Below are 20,297 nucleotides of genomic sequence, written 5' to 3' on the forward strand. Positions count from 1 at the left end.
ACCACATGTTTTAAAGCAATTATTTACTTTTTCACACATTGGGTTCCCCATGAATCGTTTAGATTGTACAGTGTGTCCAGTGTTGCTCACATATCCCCCCTGGATATGTGAGCAAGAAAGCAACACACAGTGCACTTCCTGCACATGTCTTTAATTTTTTTACTACGAACCTGCTAGGGTTCCGTGCATTCTTCTTCTTCGTGTGCAAAAACCCGTGGGCCAATCCCGGAGATAGTGCAAAAAAGAGGCAACCTGCAACAGAGGTGAAGCAGTCTTCAAGCACTCTGTCAACTTGCAAAAAAAAGTTAATATCTTGGGTCCAAATAGAACCCGTATCCAATATTAAGCTGATCAGAACAGCTACTACACTTTGACCTGCATCGGTCATGTCTACGTTTGCACAGCCTTCTCTTTGTTGGCGTTCCAAGCGCTTTCGCATCTACTTTCCTTTCCTTCCACTCTACCGTGGTGGCGGTGCCGTTGAAACGCCACACGTGTCTAGTTTCCTCCGGCTCCTCGGTGCAGCAGTCCCATCGTCCATGCGAATGTATACAAAAGACATGGTAAATGAGTTCATACCTTTTTTTCAAAATTCTGTGTCACCTCTGTGTTGTGTGGCAAACAGCTTTTCTGGTCATCCACCTTTGCAGAGTGGAATGGCTCGTGATCTTTTTATAACACCTGCGTCCAGCGGTTGCAATTGGCTTGTGTTTGATAGTATGAACAGAAGGCAAAGATTGCGGAGGAGCAGCTTGTCTTTCGGATGAGCTGCGCAGTTGTTGGTGAGCAAAACACCTCTGTGGCCTTTGCATCTCCCAGTTGTTATCAAGATATTGAAGAAACTATTCGAAGATGTCACACATCGTCCATGCCTGTGCATTATGCTTGTAAACACAAGGCAAATGAGGAATGTTCCACTAACATGTCGGGTTCTTCACCTTTCCGATCAACCACAGCTTCATCATGTTACTGCCATCTTCATTGCAGCAAAGTAGTACCGTAATGCGATCTTTGGTGATCTTATACCGTGACAGCACTCCCCCTTCATGCTTAGCAACTTGCAAAGCTCGACCCTGAAGAAAAGGCCAAGTTCATCCATACTGTACACATCACGCGGCTCATAAGCATTGATAATGCTGGGGCCAGTTCTCAACACCAACTTGATTTGTGTTCACTGCCTCTCCACTTACCTTGTTGATAGATGATGCCGTGTCTTGTCTGGAAACAGCCAATCCAACCATTTGATGTGGTGAAGTCGTCTATTCCCAAAACGTTAGCAATTTCTAAAGCTTTTTCTGGAGAATGCTACCATCAGTGTTTACGTCTGAAGCCTTCACTTGTTTGAATCACTTGAGCAGTGCTTCAAATTCCCCATGCCTGTCTCATGGGCTTGCTTTGTTGCGGTGCCAAACACTAAGGCATTCGCTTCGATTTCCTTGCAATTCAACGTGATCTTGTTGACTGTTTATGCCAGTAATCCAAGCTCACTGGCAATGTTTATGTGCTTTCTCTTTGGGTTCTGGTCGATGGCTGCTGGTATGTGAAGCTTTTCCTTGAGGGTCAAAGGCTTCCTCGATGCCGTGGCTGCAGTTCTTCGAACAGACAGCAACTGCAATGAATATGATGTCCTGCAAAATTTACTCATATCGAAACAATAAACCGAGAGTGAACTGGTATTTTCATGTGACAGGAGTGGGCAAATACTGCGGGGAAAATGCTGCAGCAGGTGCCTATGGCTCTTAATTGCCCTCGCCGTGTATGGTTGCACCTTTTCTTGTTTGCATGGAATCTAGAGTCCACAAAACATACCATACAATTGCAGTTTCGTGATCTGCTGAACATTGGTGTTTAAAAAATTTCACTTTCTGGGAATGTATCAGCTGGTAAGAAATTTGCATAACTGTATTGGGTAATTGTTAGTGCTCTCGATCGCGAATGTTGGTGCTGGGAAATCATTTTTGATAGGAATGCATTAACGAGTTTCTACTACTGTATAAGGCACAGAATGGTATGCAGCGGTGCCTTTACTACATTATACAGTTAAGCCTTGATGTAATGAACTTCAATATAACAAAATTCTCTATATAACGAAGTAGTATTTAACATTATGTAACTTCTTGTCGATAGAACATCATGTATTTTGAACCTCAATACAATGAAGGGTGTTTGTACACAATTTCAGTATTGCAAAATTTCACTGCCGCCGCGAAGGACTACAAAGCCATTAACTGCCACAGGTGCAGAGGATCTAATGGTTGAATTACCCATCGCTGCTTGTGAACACACCTCCCAAATCATGCGCCTTGCGACAGAGAGTGGCTGCCGAAGTGGAGCAGTGTAGCAACAATACCTTGTCACCCTCTGCACAAAGTGTGATAAGATCCCCTCAGGGCGTTTGCTGCAGGTGGGAGGAAAAGCACGCGAGTGTGAGCCGAAAATGATGGTGGCTTGATGCATGCAGTGATCAAGTGCGGGCTAGGGGTAAGGGGAAGTCGAGAGCAGGTGTGCACATGTCTCCTCACCCAGTCCGGCTAAGCACATACGCAGTGCCCTATCTTGGAGGTAGTTTGCGGTGGGTGCAAAGCCTAGATTTCTTCATGTGCACTGTTAGATCTTGCCATTGAGTGCGTGAGTTGGCCAATGCTGAGGTGGGATTTGAGAACGGAAGGTTTATTTACATTATGTACAGGACTTAGAAACAAGTAAAATACTAACAGTAAACAGTCATAGTCAGCCGGCAGCAAATCGTATGCTATGGCCCGAGGCAAGAAGCACATCTCTGAATGTCTCTCGCTTTCCAATGGTTCGCTGGCTTATAACCCCTTCAGTCCGTTGGGGTCACATCACTTTCAGCCATTCGTCAAGCCTGTACAGGTGTCATTTTCGCCCGATGGGGACATTCCCTGGGTGAAAATGACGACACCTGTACCGATGGCTGCATTCGTCCAGGGCTGCCTCCTTGACTGGTCATCCTGGAACGAGCTTCCAGAGCTGCAAAGCTGCTTTTCTCAGGACTAATGTCAACTACCTCAAAATGTGTGTCCTCCATGTACACTTTTGGGAAGCTTCCCTCAGGGAGGGGGAGGGAAAACTCCCCACGCGACACACGAGAGCAGGCTAACCAGCCTGTCTCGCGGGTCTGGTAACACGATCGGCGTGCACCTGCGCACCATAATTGGAAAAGGTTGTCGAGGGTTCACGCTCGGAGAACTTGACTGATGCTGAGAAATGGTCCAAATCTAACAGCACTGTCTTCCCATACATTTAGTACTGGAGGGGGTGTTTCAGAGATTCATTGAAGTGAGACACATACAATGTGTTCACTCTGCTTGTGTTCTTCATGATAGCATTGCCCTATTGTGGGTGACCCTATTGGCTTCGGTGGACGCCTTTGTGGGTTTCATCGTTGATGTGAAAATATTGTTGACATGGCATAAAACCATATATTAGGTTGTTGACTTTCAAATTCAACAAAATGAAATTTTTTCTTATGGAAATTTGATTTTTATCATTGCCTGGTAAATTTAAAAAATTTAGGGCCCTTTCTACTAAATTGGTTGGCAACTGTACTTATTTACATAAAAGGTCAAATTTCAGTAGAATGAAATTTCAACATAATGAAGTAAAATGGTCAACTTGGTTATATTGAGGCTTACTACAATTCTAACCATTCTCTCATGCCTAGAGTTACTGGCAGGAATATCTGCACTAGAATTTGGTAGCTTAAAGTCTGATTTGCTGGCTGTCTTGCAGGTGATGACGCTGTGCTGGAAACACCATTTGTATGATGGCATCATCTATGTGCACAACCGAGCTTTGAGTGACTTTACTACACCCATTCAGGTCAGCATTCATCTTGCAAATGCCTTTTCTTTCTTATCGTTCAATACTCATGCCACAAATGTCTAGGAGTGAGTAATGTTTTCTGTGTAAGAGAGGTAATGTTCGGGAGTTGTGCTTCAGAAACAATTTTTTTTTATTAATGACAGTGCTAGCTATGTTGTGAAACTGGAGTCAAGAATGTACCTTTAGTTTATTCCAATGCTTTGTTTTGCTGCATAGGTACTCTTTATGAGCTTTAAGAACTAGAAAGATTGGTCTCCTTTCTCACATTTTTTTTTCATTTTTTTTTCACTCAGAAAAATTATGAGGGCACATTACTTTGCACAGTGTTCTTTGTAATTAGGACCATGCAGTATAGTAGATGATGCTCCCTAAATTATTTCTACATGTTTGGGCATTTCAGTCTGTCTCTTCAGGTTGCAGGCAGGTTAGGAACACACTCATGAGCACTTGAATTTAGTGACTGTCAAATAGTTCTCTTGTGGGAGCCCCATATATAATACGTAGCTCAATTTTGGTTAATCACACTTATATCTAAAGTGAAGTATATGCTGTAGAAATGACATTTTGCTTCTGAGGTGTCCAGAAAGATTGTAAATTGGTTGAGTTGGTAAAGTGTCACATGAAAAAGAGTACAAATGGGACAAGGATATTTCACAAAGTATCCACAGTATGATTTTAACACTTCCTGCCTGAATAACTGGAGGCGTATCACTTTTAGTCTTTCCGTGCAGCTCAGTAGCACCGTAGAGTTTTGTACAAAATAAATTTGTGCTGCTTTTCTGGGATCTTTCTTATGTGATCTGAACAAACAAACCATAGGGGTATGCGAATAGTAATTCTTGAGACCGAATTGAATACAAATCAAATAATGCCAAAAGTGAATCAAATACTGAATATTTTTTCAATAGTTTTTGAATGATGATGAGCCTTGTTGCTTTCAATATGAAACAATGTTGACATCCCAGTATTCGCTACATTATCAAGTTTCTGTCATTGCATTGCATATTACAAATTATGAATTATCTAAAGCTCAAGTGACGTTATGCACAAATAACTAAGTCGCTTCGGAGCACGCATGGTTGTGCATAATCAGAATGAGGTTTTAAAGAGCAGCCTTATATGATTCTGTTAGCATCTCTGTATATTTTCGAGATTAGAGCAGAAATGGCCGTTGACTTGAGTGATAGCAGAGTGGAAAAAACATTTATTTCCTAGTTACATTGTCTCTGCAGATGGGGCCACTCTTACACCGAATGATGTTGCATATTGAAAATTAATCTCAAGACAACACGCACAGTTGCAGCATTGGTAAATAGTACTAAACAACACCTGAGCGAAAGTTGAGTGCAGTTCAGCTGAAGAGGTCTGGCTCCCAGTACCCGTGCACAGAATTTTACACTAATGCTTTCAAAGTCACACGCTGGCGTTTCGTATGCAGCCGTTGGCCCATCGTTTTTGGAATCCAACGTTCTGCACCCGGAAACAAGCATCTTCACCACAGAGGCTTACACAATACTGTCTTATCATCATCATCATCATCATCATCATCATCATCATCATCATCATCATCATCATCATCATCATCATCATCATCATCATCATAATCATCATCATCATCGTCATCATCATCGTTATCAGCCTATTTTATGTCCACTGCAGGATGAAGGCCTCTCCCTACGATCTGCAATTACCCCTGCCCTGCGCCAACCGGTTCCAACTAGCGCCCATAAATTTCCTAATTCCGTTGCCCCACCTAGTCTTCTTCCTTCCTCGACTACGCTTCCCTCCTCTTGGTACCCATTCTGTAACCCTAATGGTCCAACGGCTATCTAACCGGCGCATTACATGACCTGCCCAGCTCCATTTTTTCACCCATTACTACAGTATACTAAGTTTGCACTTTTCTCATCACTATTTCAACATCTTCATAAAACTGATCTACTTCCTCATTATCGTGAGTGGATTTCGGAGCGTAGGCTTGCACTACCGTTAATCTATACCTCTTATTAAGTTTGATTATGACTACTGCTACCCTCTCACTAATGCTGTAGAATTCGTCAATGTTGCCCGCTATGTCTTTATGGATTAGGAATTGTACCCCGTATTGCTTCTTATCTGGGAGACCTTATAGCAGAGGACATGGCCGTTAGTTAACATTGTATAAGCCTCTCCAGTTCTTCTAATCCCACTAAGGCCAATAATTTGTCTGCTGTCTGCTGTTCAACAAATCAAGAAAACAAAGCTACAGAAAGCCATTATATTCACAGACTCCCTATCTGTCGTAAAATTTCTGATGTCACTCAAGAACCACAAAAACCCTGTACTCACTAAGCTGTATTTACTCCTGTGCAAAGTACGTACATCGAAACAGCACGTCATAGTATGCTGGGTGCCTGGGCACAAAGGCATCGAGGGCAACATGCTTGCCGATAAAATTGCCACATTGATTTCAACGAAAGCTGGCAACCCTTCCATAAGTATCCCACCCTCATACCTAAAGCCATTCTTGCGCAAAAAACTTAGAAGGCATTGGCAACAGATGTGGGACACTGAAACCTCCAATAAACGTCATTTAATCAGGCCACACTTAGGAAATTAAGCACCAATAAAAAAATTTTGGCGAACTGAGGTCATTTTCTACTGCCTTAGGATAGGCCATACCTATGGCACAGGCTCTTGTCTCTTGACCAGTAGTGAACCTCCTGCCTGCTGTAAATGTGGCGAGACACTTGACCCTCCTCTAGATCTTGCTGGAGTGCCGGGTAGCAGAATCTGAAAGGAAAAAACACTTTTCTCTAGTCTATCAACAGCATATTCCTTTTCATCCCGATATGCTCCTTAGTACTGACCCGCTTTTTAACAGAAAATCAGTTTTTCAATTTTTACAGGATGTTGACGCATTACAAATTCTAGGCCCACAAGTTTCTTAGCACAGCCTCTTGTCAGAGGTTCCTGCTGCAATAGTGGAGCTTTGTACAGCACTTCCCTCCAAGCCTTTTCACTTAAGGACCTCATTTAGGCAGTAGTGCTACTGGTATATATACATTTTTAGCATTTCACTCCTTCATAGTATATCTTTTAGGTTCATAGCACACCTCACAAGCCATTGTCATTATTTTAGTATGTTTATATCTTGCTTCCGGTCTTAGGCCTCTATATAGCCACATTATATCGTCATAGTCAGCCACCTTACCCTTTGTTATTATCTGCAGCATCGAGTACATAACACTATTGCTTGGTGCTCATTGGCCATTGATTGGACTTTCCACTACAAACCACTACATATCATCATCATCATCATCATGCCGTGGCGATGCCAGTGACATATCAAAGGCCAAGTATCACTATTTCCACTCAACTTGGCTGTCAACTTTCTATGCAGTAATGCAGGCGGAGTTCGAATTATTAAACAGTTAAGGTGTTCAAAATTTCGGTCATCATTATACATTACATTTATGGGCCAGTGACGGTGGCGTGATGCAGTCCAAATAATCAACATGCCTGAATTATCAGTCTCCGAATAATCAATAGGCATCATTTGTGAACGAGCCAGTTGCTGAGCAGAGGCTCCAACTCTATGAGGATACACAGACCATTGAAAAGTGCCAGATGTCATTGAAAACAATGCATGAGCATTGCCAGGGCTTATCAAGGCTTGCCTGGCTCGGAAGAGCATTAATAACATATGAGTCTGACCAGGGGTTTCTGGCTGATTCTGACTATAGCCTTGCTAAAAACATGGCTACGCTGGCAGCTGACAGTGTAATCCACTTATAACAATATCAAGAAGAACCAAAAATCCAATCTTGATAACCAGCCATCACTATATCAGGACTGCCGAAAAAGAAAAAGCTGCTGAACATACCTTTGTAGCTCCGAAACCAAATTTGCCACTTGCACTAAAAAATTAGATGTGTAAGTAGACTGTGAAAAATAAAGCGTAGATTTATACCTCTCAACAGCGTATCAAGCACTAGGCACGCTGAAATAGTCAGAAATCTGCACTGACTTGAAGTTCTTGCACTTGCTTTCGCAGGAATTTCAAGTTCACAGCAGCAGTCTGCATCTTGTCCAGCTGCTGCGCCAACGCTAGCAGCAATAATTTAGTGTGCATGAAATCAATGAGCGAGTTGATCGACGACAGTGCACTTCACATGAACGCCAGGGTCGGTGTCAAAGACTGGTTAAGCTCGTTGCCTCCATTGCACAACACCGCTGTCTGTTGCGACAACGAACGCCCCATCGGGAGATCTCTTTGCATAACGAGCCAGCACTATCTGCATTCAGAAACTCCTCCATTGAAGCACCACCTGTTTCATTGTTAGTAGCGACATGCTCCCAGAGCTCATTAATGTCAGCAGCTTCCACTGTGTTGGTTCCACTATCATGGGGGTTTTGCCCTGCTGCACAAAGGCCGCCTTTTCCGTGGATCTGCATGGCCCTTGGTTGCAGCCGTTATAATCGCGGCACCCCTGTGTGAGCTCATATTTCGAGTCTTGCAGAATTTCAACATTGTCAGTATGGGCATCAGCGCTAGACGTGGCCCACTTCTTCACAGTAGATAGTTTTAATGTTAGCGTAAAAGTGGGGTTAAAGGAAATAGCGTTACCGTTCCGTAAACGAACTTTGCAGAAAGCAAGTTTTAGCACAGCGTTATAGTGTAGTTTACGTGCGGGTCGCTATTCCATTACACTTCGAATTTTGCAGACATAGTGCACCTAAGTGATTCTATCTGTGTGTGCATTCAGAAAGTACAAGAGGCAGCGTAACGGAAGCCAGGAGCACGTTGTATTTGTACTTTCCGTGTCTGCCGATCTGCGATGAAATCAGTACAAGCAGTATAGACTGCCTACCATAGCCTTCGAGATACTCCAATCTTAAAGGCCATATGCCATCATCGTGCCTATCTCTCAACTTCACTGATAGATAGCGCTGGCATATCAAAGGTTTGTCTCGTTAGGCTTGAATGTGTTCGAAACGAGAAGTGATCTCGAAAACTCCTAAAGGGTATTCATAATACTCTGTCGTCGAAGTGGCCTGAGATTAAGCGAAAGCTGTTTATACAGTCATTAGCTATCGACAAAGTGAGTTCTACAAAATAAACGCCCAATTCAGTTCAAAGTGGGTGGCTGGAATCGTTGCCATGTTTTACGTAAACTACATAAACCATGATCCTCTGCCCCACCGCTACGGCTGCTGTTCCATAGCCGAGCGCGCTAACCACTGCGCCACCGTTGCAACAGGCAGCAGTGTTGAATATCTTCTAGGCTGTGCACGTGGTTGGACTCTGCCTTGTGGGCGATTCACTAGATGGCACATGATAGAAGTGGCAATACTGTCGGCGCCATGGAGTCTTCATCGTCCAAAGTTGAATCGCTCATGCCTACATCACGAGAACAGACAGAAAAGCGCGGCCGGAGGCGCCAGTTCACCGCCGACGATGTACAAGACCATCACAACACAAAAAAATCTGTAAAGTGAGCTGTTGCAGTGAAACAGTGTTTACCGCCCAAGTCCCCGAGAACGCAAAAGGCAGAGCAAGCGGTTCTGGAGTGAGCACGGCGAGCTGGCTGATCAACATGCTGCTGTCAATCAACTTGGACCCATGGATGCCGTCGCTGGAGCCCATGAACGATGGTGATGAATAAGATGCAAGGCACTTATGTACCTGTCGGACGATGACTGCAACATCCCCCTAGAGTACGAGGGTGCCTAGGAACCCGATGAAGAAATGTAGTGTAGACACTATGGTGCCACTTGGAAAAGCGCTGCCATCGCTCAGCAAAGTTGTGTCAGCTTGCTGATAAGTGGTGTCGTCGAGAAAGAACACTCAGCACAATGTGCATGAAACACTAATGAGAACTCTGCAAATAAAACTCGCCTGAGAGATAGGAATATGGCCAGCTTGTTGTCTTGTGTAGTTGCGACCTCATAAGTAGGAACGTTATGCTAGGAAACATAATGCAGCAACACTATTTGCACTGTGCAGGCAGTTTTCGAGCCAATTTTCTTACGAAAAAGATTCACCAACAATTACGATACTCCCTAATGCGAAATTTGAGCGCAGCTGCATACATGTTTTCATTTCGCTATATATTGGTTGGCGCGGACAATCTGTCTCGTGTGGCACATTGCAAATGAAGCGAAGTGTGGTGCGACTGCCTCTCTAATCAGGAGATAACAAGAGGCAGCACATGGGTGATACATGGGCGCGATTCACAGTAGTCGCCGCAGACAGACCTGTGCTCATGCAGTGCTTTGTTTCCATATATGGTATCAGTTGATGTGCCCGCTGCATGCCATCGGTGAACAGACGACAACGTGCTACTCTGGTGCCATCTTGTAGCAGTCGTCGCCTCAGAGCCCCTCTTGTGGGGCACTACGCTTTTCTTCTCACACTTTTGTCATACCCTCCTCCTCCACTTTCCACCTCATGGTTTGGCTGCACCCTCCTCTTCCGCTTTGCTTCTCACACTCTCTTGGCTATCGCCATCTTTCATCCCCCGCTACACTCCAAGTTCGATCTTTCATCTTCGCTGTGCTCGTTCACTTGGTTACGCTGAGGGAGGTCGCCGATGTGGAAAGGCAGGAACGGCCGCAGATAAGAGCTGCGCTCTAAAGAATCTGCACAATTAAAATGGGTAAAGGCAGTAATCGTGTACACACTGCTGTTTGTGCTTGAAAATCTTCCTAGTGCAGGTCGGAGACAGGCGTTCTCAGTAGGAGGTAACGTATCTTCAGTACACTTTCTGTCCCCTAGCACCAAAGATAGACGCTGTAGCTACTGGGGTCACAATTGGGGTCACCTTTCTAGTCAAGCACATACATGCCACTAGTCAAGTTGAAATTATCTAGTGAAGGCCAATTTCAGGATATAAATAATGAAACTGTTGGCTCATGGAAGCGTATGGTTACCAGCCAGGACCTTAGTGTGGGATCTTCGGTTGGCATTGAATTAACTGAAAAATTGAATTAGTCGATCACTAGGGTTGATGATTGGGCGAGTTGGTATTCCATTCCAATACTGGTACAGCGCAACATAGAAAGGAAGAAACAATCGGAGCCGGCCAGATGAGAGAACAGGGCGCTGACTTCCAACTGGTTTATTGGCAAGTTGCACGAAATATATAGCTACCAGAAAGCATCAGAATATGTTGTCACAACACTTCACAAAATGTCCTACCGATAGAAGACTACACCACCATAAGGCACAGAACACGCACTTCTGCCATGCATGGTTAAACTGATAAAAAAATCTTACTTCCTGTGAAAATAGGCACAAAGATGGCGCGCTAACACACATGCTGCCAGCCCTTGCTATAAGATCAGCTTCAGTAATCTCCCACGTAAGTTGCGATCGGTGCTTTTTTAGCACTTCACACCAATAAAAATTCGGCTTACATCCACAGTTGTGACAGTGAATTCCTAAGTGCAAGCCGAATTTTTATCGGTGTGAAGTGCTAAAAAAGCACCGATCACAACTTACGTGGGAGATTATTGAAGCTGATCTTATAGCAAGGGCTGGCAGCACGTGTGTTAGCGAGCTTTGTGCCTATCTTTCCAGGAAGAAAGATTTCGTAATCAGTTTAACCAAGCATGACAGAATTGCACGTTCTGTGACTCATGATGGTGTAGTCTTCTATTGGTGTGACGTTTTGTGGAGTGTTGTGACGACATGTCCCGATGCTTTCTTGTGGCTATATATTTCGTGCAACTTGCCAATAAACCAGTTGGAAGACAGAGCTCTGTTCTTTCATCTAGCTGGCTCGGATTGTTTCTTCCTTTCTATGTTGCGATGTACCAGTTTTAGAGTGAATTAGTTGAAGTTGAATAAATGAAAGTCTACTTTATTGCACCGCTCGAAAGCATTGTATAAGCATTATATGCATATTTTTCTGATGTTCTGCTAGCAATAAATGTAACACTGAATTTCAATTTACAGAATATGAGTTCATGGGTCACATGTAAGCAAAGTTTTGAAGTGTGCGGCCTAATTTCAGGTGTTAAAAATTCTTAATACAACTGCTCAAAGGAAATAGCTTAGCTGGAAATTAAGCTGTGATGCTGCAAGCTCACGCAAGTTGTTATTTTTTTCTTTTGATTTTGCATGATGTGCTGCATAATAACTGAATTTTGTATTTTTCTTCATCATGCTGTCTGTGTAACAGTTGTAAAATAGCTGCAGGCTTTTAGTACGTACATTTAACTGCTTCTGGTCATTGATCATCTTTCTTTGGTGTTCACTTACAGGTAATTTTTCATAACAGTTGATTTTTGGGGGGATGAGATGCAACAGCTATAAAAAGCAATCATGATCATGTGAGAAGCAGTATAGTGGCTACTTTTGGACATCATTGTCATACCTGCGAACCTATGAACTTTACAATTCATAAAATCTTGCAGGAGGTGTAAAGGGGAAAAGTAGGAGGGTGATGGCATGCAGTCTTTTCAGGGATACATATGAACGTGAGTAATGAGGATTTAACTTTTGACGCAGCACACTAAGCAGCAGGAAACTTGAAACAGTAAATACTGGCAAGTGACAAACTGTTTCTTGACCACAATGATATTTCAGTGTTTAGCTGTTGCCAATTACACCTGCTTCAGCAACTTGGGTGGTATAAACTTGCTTGAAGCAAGGATCCGTCTTGCATTTCTTCACTGTCAAAAGACTTGCAATGGAAGGTATAGAGACAGATGTGTGATACACTTTTGCAAACAAAATCCGTTTTTCATAAAACTTAATGCAACCATCATAAAATCCTAAAACGAGCTCAAATTCCTTCGCTTCAAAAAAATTTGAGAGAGTTGGCAGGTATGCATGGTTAAAGTATCTTGTGTAGTAACCTTTGGATGTATCAAGAGTAGCTTGTTTTTGACAAAAGTTCCCAGTCCTAACCATTGGTTATCGTATTTTTACCTGCTTATTGAGCAACATTTTCTCAGTCTTGGTGTTCTCACTGCAATGCAGGAAATGATGGCAGTGCTGTGGCAAGCCTTGGATTCTGGCCAGCAGCTCACTGACAGCCAGGTGCTTCTGGGCAACAAGCTGTTGGTTTACATAAGGTACATTTTCTTCACTCAACCTCATGATTGCTCTGCATAAATGTATTGGCTACTCCATGTTGGCAGCCTAGGAGTGTGAAGCATCCTAATTTCCATGCTCTGTTATACCTTCATGCGCTCACCTCCTTTCGAGGTGTGCTCACACGTCCACCAACACATGCACCATCAATTAGTCCTGCTAACACCCTTTTTTAATCCCTTAACAAACCTTTTCACTGTCGGCACTTGCTTTTTGTCATGGCCTGAGGCTTAAAGAAGCCAGCTGTACAAGTATACTCTTTCTTTATTTTCAAATATGTGCTCGGACATTATTTTACTTCCTCAAGAAGCTTGAAAGCGGTCTTTCATGCAAGTGGAATTAGTTGACAGTGTTTAAATGTTTTTCACATATAGATCAACTGCTGTTTGGTTTCATCTGCTGTTCTTGAAGCGTGGTGACATTCACTGCAACTGTTAGTGATAAGAAAAAGAAAGAAGCAGCTTTTAAATATTTGGCCCAAATAAAGTTTAAATATAAGTGTCCCAGATGCACCACGCTCAATCATCGCACATTTTTCTGATAATATTCGTGACTTTTCACTGTACTGTGTAAAGCATTTTTTAAAAAATACTTCTGCCAAAACATTTTTTGGTTCTGCTCTGTTATATAAAAGTGTATAATAAAAATATTTATTTAGGAATAATTTCTGTACCTCGCAGGGGCGTTTGCATAAGCAGATGTTCAGTGTGTTGCGACACCACTTACCCGAGCACACGAGGGTTGGACCCTCCTGCATGTAGCCGTGCATGGCTTAACCGTATCTCGGGAAAGGGGAATACTGGGGTTTGAGCTGGTACCAGGTTTTCGGACCTTTAAGGTCCTCTGGTGGAGGGAACCCATCTCTTTGGCCTCTGCTTCATGTAGATGGCACCTCCAGACTGACCCACCTGATGGAAATTGGCAGTCGCCTTTTCATCTTTCCTGTCTTCTTCTCATTTCTTCTTATTCCAAATTTCCTGGAAGCAAGGGTTAACCATGCGTAATTTATCCAGTCTTTGGTATGTATTATTACGATATCATCGAGCGATGCTCAAGAGACGAGCCACCGCGAGAACGACGAAGTTGGTCTGTGCCCTTGGCGCGAGCGAGTGTCGGCCTGGTGATCTGGCTCCAGTGCAAATAGCCTGTATATAGCCTCTTTAATCTGCGTCTTTCCACACGTAACATTCTGGTGGAGGTTGGAGATCCCCGTCCTCACCACGGAACTCCGGAGTGGTCGGTACATCGAGCTTGTCACCATGCCTCCCGGTGACGAGACCGCCTCTGCAACAGCTTCGGCTTGTCCAACTGCTCCAATCATCACGGTTGCCCAACATCGCGACCCTAGTGTGTTCTCTAGCTTGGAGGGAGAGGACGTTGACGAATGGATCAAGCTATATAAACACGCGAGTGCTAATAACAGGTGGGACCCAACGATCATGCTCGCCAATGTCATCTTTTATCTCGGCGGCACCCCACGCGTGTGGCACCAAACGCATGACGATGAGATAAACAGTTGGGACAACTTCAAAGAAAAGCTCAGGGAACTGTTCAGCGACCCCATTTGGTGCAAGGCTGCCGCGAGAAAGGCTCTTGCGTCTCGTGTGCAGACGTCTACAGAGCCGTACATTTCATACATCCTCGAAGTCTTGGCTCTCTGCCGCAAAGCTGACGATACTATGTCTAAAGCAGATAAAGTGTCGCATGTGCTAAAAGGCATCACCGACGATGCTTTCAATTTGCTTGTTTTCGGCCACGTCTCGACTATCGACGCCATCATCAAAGAATGCCGTCGCCTTGACCAAGCTAAGAGCCGCCGTATCACACATCGCATCACGCGGCTACCCAACACTGCTGCTACATCGACATGTGAGGGTCGACCGCATCAGACCACCACCTGTGACGACATCACCCGTATTGTTCGCCACGAACTCAAGGCCGCCTGTTCGCCAGCCTTCTCCACGACGCCTCCCGATCCACCAGCAACCACCATTGCGATGATTCAGGCTGTCGTCAGACAGGAATTTGAAAACATGGGTCTGAACACCGTGTGTCCCACGTCTCGACCCAGCGTTCCCCAGTTATCTAGCGGCCCTCCTCGTCCACGGCAGTCTTTTTCTGCCACATCTCGCCACAACCGGTCCGAATGGCGTACCCCTGATGACAGGCCGATCTGCCTCCACTGCTGTCGCATCGGCCACGTCGCCCGTCACTGCCGAAACCGATGGCCACCACCTCCTCGGACTTAAGCCGCCACTCATTCCCGCACCTTTGGAGCTTCTGTACCCTATGCCACCCGCCATGAACCCACTACAGCTGATGCCCCTGCTCCGAACCTTTGCTACAGCCGCTCGCCCTCACCTCGACGCCACCAGTCTCGTTCGCCCCAAACCCGCTGCTTCTCTTCGCCGCCTATTGCCTCCCGGAGCCAGCCGGAAAACTAGGCACTGCAGCTTCTGGAGGTGAAGCTGCGTTGTCGACTCTGCCCTCAAATCCTCTGCTCACATTACCTACTAACCGAAACCTTCTTGACGTTGACGTTGATGGCTATCCTGTCACCGCACTCATCGATACAGGAGCAGATATTTCTATTATGAGTGCTACCTTCCGACGACGACTGAACAAGCTCGTCACCCCAGCATCGGCAAGCGTCGTCCACGTTGCAGATGGCGGTACTGTGCCTGTCATCGGCATGTGTACGGCACGTGTCAGCATCACCGGCCGCCACACTCTTGTCCTCTTCACCGTAATTGCTCATTGCCCCCACGACCTCATTCTCGGCCTCGATTTTCTCTCCGCCCGTTCTGCTCTTATTGACTGCTCTTCCAGTACCCTTCGCCTTGAGTTGCCAATGCTCGCAGAACCTTCTGATGCACCCCGCTGCCGCTTACGCTCCACTGGCTTTCTTCGCCTGCCGCCAAATTCCATAGCCTACATGGAACTGTTGTCTTTCTCACCAGTTCCTGATGGCGAGTACCTCGTCACTCCTCTGCCCGACATCCCAATACAGTATGACGTCACCGTGCCTCACAGTATACTTACTATTACTGCGAACCACACTCGCATGCCTGTCTGTAACTTGGGATTGGCAAAGCAAATTCTACCGCAAGGTATTTGCCTTGCCGCCATTGATTGTCTCGTCGACCAATACGTGGCAGCGTTATCGACCGATGGTTCTCGTGAGCTTAGCATGCCCCTCGCGCCAGCCTCGGGTGTTGATCCCAACATAAAGAAAATGGTTGCGACGGACCTGTCCTCTATGCAGGCTGAAGACCTTTGCGAAGTACTATTGTCCTACCACGATATTTTCGACTTGGACGATCGCCCTTTAGGCCAGACGCTCGCGGTCAAGCATCAGATTGTTACTGGCGATGCTGCGCCTATTCACCGACGACCGCATCGAGTTTCTGCGTCGGAACACCGAGTAATTCAAGATGAAGTGAACAAAATGCTCGATAAAAACAATCATTGAGCCTTCATCGAGTCCCTGGGTGTCACCTGTGTTGTTGGTTAAGAAGAAGGACGGCACGTGGCGCTTCTGTGTAGACTATCGTCACCTGAACAGCATTGCTTCATTTTGCCAACGAGCAACGCCGTGACGCCTACATCAGAGCGCTCATCGACCGTTTTGAACACTCTCCGGCCGATGCTGCTCTACGCCTCCTCGTCCTCCGCGACGGTACTCTGTACCATCGTAACCTTCATCCGGACGGCTATGAGTTCCTGCTTGTATTACCTAAACACCTCCGCTCCACCGTTCTAGAAGAGCTTCACGACGCACCAACAGCAGGACACCTCGGCATATCTCGAACCTATGACCATGTACTTTGCCGTTTTTTCTGGCCGGGCCTTGCCCATTCCGTACGACGTTACGTCGCCGCTTGTGAACTTTGCCAACAACGCAAGAAGCCTTCCCAGCTTCCCGCTGGTTACCTGCAGCCGCTCGACATCCCTGCTGAGCCCTTCCATCGTGTCTGCTTGGACCTTCTCGGCCCATTTCCAGAATCCACATCATGAAACAAGAGGGTTGCAGTCGCGGCGGACTGCGCGACCCGCTACGCTGTAACCCTTGCTCTTCCGACCAGTTGCAAAACGGATGTTGCGGACTTCTTCCTACATATAATTTTGATGCATGGTGCTCTGCGTCACTTTCTTACAGACCGCGGCCGCACCTTTTTGGCCAAAGTCATTGACGACATCATGCCTGCCTGCTCAATACAGCATAAATTTACCACCTCCTACCACCCTCAAACGAACGGCCTCACTGAGCGTTTGAACCGCACCCTTACAGACATGCTATCCAAATACGTTTCAGACGACCACCGTGACTGGGACCTGGCTCTACCTTACATTACCTTTGCATACAACTCTTCCCATCTCGAAACTGCTGGCTTTTCCCCGTTTTACCTCTTGTATGGCCGCGAACCGACGCTACCACTGGACACTGCGCTTCTGTCCGCCACAGCTTCAACTAGCGATTATGCGCGTGATGAAATCGCCGATGCTGACCATCCTCGCCAACTTACGCGTGCTCATCTACAGGTGTCTCAAGACAAGCTGAAACAACGCTACAACCTCCGTCACCGTGATGTCCATTTTGTGCCCGGGGCCCTCATGTTGCTTTGGTCACCATCGCGTAAAGTCGGCCTTTGTGAAAAACTGCTTTCCTGTTACACAGGCCCATATCGCGTGGTACACAAAGTGACCTATGTCACCTATGAAATCGTTCTAGCCACGCCCACTACGTCCTCCGCTGTGACAACCAGTGACATTGTCCACGTCGCCCGACTCAAGCCCTACAACTCTCCATACACGTTGGATATTTAACAGCACCGTGACGGTGCTTTTGCCGCTGGGGAGTAATATTACGATATCATCGAGCGATGCTCAAGAGACGAGCCACCGCGAGAACGACGAAGAAGTTGGTCGGTGCCCTTGGCACGAGCGAGTGTCAGCCTGGCTGCCTGGCTCCAGTCTAAATAGCGTGTAAATAGCATCTTTCATCTGCGTCTTTCCTCACCTAACAATATATTAGGTTATGGTGGCGGTGCATAGCTGGAATCCGCAGGTTTCTCAGAACCTGTAGCCTCCCCTTTTTGGGCTTGGTGGTGGTTAGCCACCACCGTCACCATATCTTGAAACCAGGTTATGGCAGCTTTTCAATTTACCCACCGAACCGACCTAGACAACTTTCCATGATATCACATCTTGCGTAGTGAAGGAACAGCAAGTATGCGTAAGCTATCCCCTTTCTTGGTGGTGAAATGCCTCATAAAAAAAATTTCTGAAAAATGCAAAGCCTCGAAAATCACCAGCAGAGACCTCCTAATAGAATTAAGAAACAAAGAACAAGTGCAAAAGCTGTCAGGTCTCGCCAGTATTGATGAAATCAAAGTCACAATTTCTCCCCATCGCTCCCTAAACACCTGCAGAGGCGTTAACTCAGAGGATGATTTTCTCAATTGAGTGATAAAGACCTGCTCGAGGGGTTCCAAGAACAAAATGTGGTCAAAGTTCAAAGAATTGTAATCCGAAAAAACAATGAACAACTCCCCACCAAACGTGCGATTCTTACATTTGATACTAGCATTCTCCCTACTGCTCTCGATGCAGGATATCTAAAGATCAATGTTGGACCATACATACCAAATCGAAGGTGGTGCTTCAAGTGCCAGAGGTTTGGCCATGCATCACAATCATGTAGAGGCAAAGGAACATGTGCGAAGTGCAGTTCCAACAACCATCCGTCTTAAAACTGTAACGCTCTCACATGCTGCGTACACTGCAAAGGGGATCATCCAGCATATTCACGATCATGTCCCTGTTGGAAGATGGAGAAGGAGGTAATTGCCCTCACAGTAAAAGAGAAGAATTTGTTTTTCAAAGTGAGGAAGAGGCTTTCACTCTTACCTCAAATAAGATATGCCAATGTGGTGCAGCAAGGGCCAGTACCACATCGGTCTCAGGAGTCTACAGGGGTCACAGTCAGTGGTCCCGTAGCAACTTCATTCGCCCCCTTGGTGGCAGCAGCTAGTGCTGCTCCACCATCATTCAACATGGCCCTGCAGACAGCTCTTCCACAGGTCCTAAGACTAAACCGAACACCAAGGCTCGAGACGCGTGTCTTGGTGCCTGGCTCTCTATCATCCAGCGCCTCAGAGAAGGCGATGGAGGTCAATCCCCAAACCCTGGAGTCATCGACGCCAAAGGAAGAGCATTCTTTTGATTACTCCATGAAGCACAAGCTCCTTGTAACTGCGCCGAAAAAGGGAGAGGTCACCTGAATGGTTACTGTCCATCAAATGAGTATTGTTCTCTAATGCATGTTGCCTTTAATTCACACACATCAGTACATTTTTCATTTTACAACCATGGCTTTCATTGTACACTGGAATTGCCGAGGTCTCATACACAATATAGGTGACATTAAAGACATCAACATCTTTTAGCCAGTTGCAGTGTGCCTTTAGGAAATGAATCTCGGTTCAAAAAAATAGTCAAATTCTCAAAGGTTTCGCCATTGTTTCAAGAGACCGCTAATATTCCAGCCGCTTGTCAGGAGGAGTTCGTATAGTCATGCAGGGTGGCACTGCTACCCGAAATGTCCAATTAAATACATTTTTTGAGGCTGCAGCCGTCACCATTCTGTCTCGCAAAACCATCACCATTTGTTCACTGTATATACCACCCCACAACCATTTTACTACTACACACTTATAAAATTTAACAGGTCGATTACTGGAGCCATTTGTTTTAGTAGGAGATTTTAATGCTCATTGTACTCTTTGGGGCAGTGTCAAAACTGACCAAAGAGGGCAGCTCGTTGAAGATCTGCCTTTTTAACTCAGGTGCACTGACCTACTTTTCACCGATTTCCCACACTTTTAGTTGTTTAGATTTAGCTTTTTGCTCACTATCTTTTCTTAATTATCTTAAATGGGAAGCCCTCGACACGTCATATGGTAGTGTTCACTTACATGCAGTCGTCAAACTCTTATCATGACCTCCAACCTTAGGCACTAGGCCATGCCGGTGGAAATTAGAGCTCGCTGACTGGTCGGTTTTTATGGAGAATGTGAAACTGGAAGCTTTCTTTTCGACAAAACGAAGCATTCATGAACATAACAAAAAATTCACTGACGTCATAACCTCAGCGGCAGAAAGGGCAATACCCCAGTCATATGGTATTGTGCGCAAAAAGCTGAACGCCTGGTGGACAAACAAGTGTACTGAAGCTAAAAAAGAACAAAATAAGGCCTGGGGAATGCTACAGAGGTACCCTACCTCTAGCAACCTTTTAACTCGTTTGTTACCACGAGAAAATGTTAGTTTTTTTATAGGTCTTGGAAAAATATAATTTACCACT

At 45.4% G+C, this 20,297-nt stretch overlaps 1 protein-coding gene and 1 pseudogene across 11 annotated transcripts in view; one reads left to right on the plus strand and one right to left on the minus strand.

Annotated features, from left to right (window-relative positions):
• Vps8 (vacuolar protein sorting 8) overlaps window positions 1-20,297 on the plus strand; it is a 947,651-nt gene that overhangs the window by 380,153 nt on the left and 547,201 nt on the right. For all 11 annotated transcript variants that reach the window (XR_012825005.1, XM_075677146.1, XM_075677136.1 and 8 more), the window contains 2 exons: window positions 3,754-3,843; window positions 12,818-12,912. Coding sequence is in view for 10 of the 11 variants with exons in the window: in XM_075677146.1 (XP_075533261.1) it covers window positions 3,754-3,843; window positions 12,818-12,912 (185 nt within the window). In the remaining variant the exon portion in view is untranslated. The remainder of the gene's footprint in view (window positions 1-3,753; window positions 3,844-12,817; window positions 12,913-20,297) is intronic.
• On the minus strand, window positions 210-385 carry LOC142566438 (U2 spliceosomal RNA; annotated as a pseudogene).

This window comes from Dermacentor variabilis, unplaced genomic scaffold (genome assembly GCF_050947875.1).
Source record: "Dermacentor variabilis isolate Ectoservices unplaced genomic scaffold, ASM5094787v1 scaffold_12, whole genome shotgun sequence".
Classification (NCBI taxonomy): Eukaryota; Metazoa; Arthropoda; class Arachnida; order Ixodida; family Ixodidae; genus Dermacentor; species Dermacentor variabilis.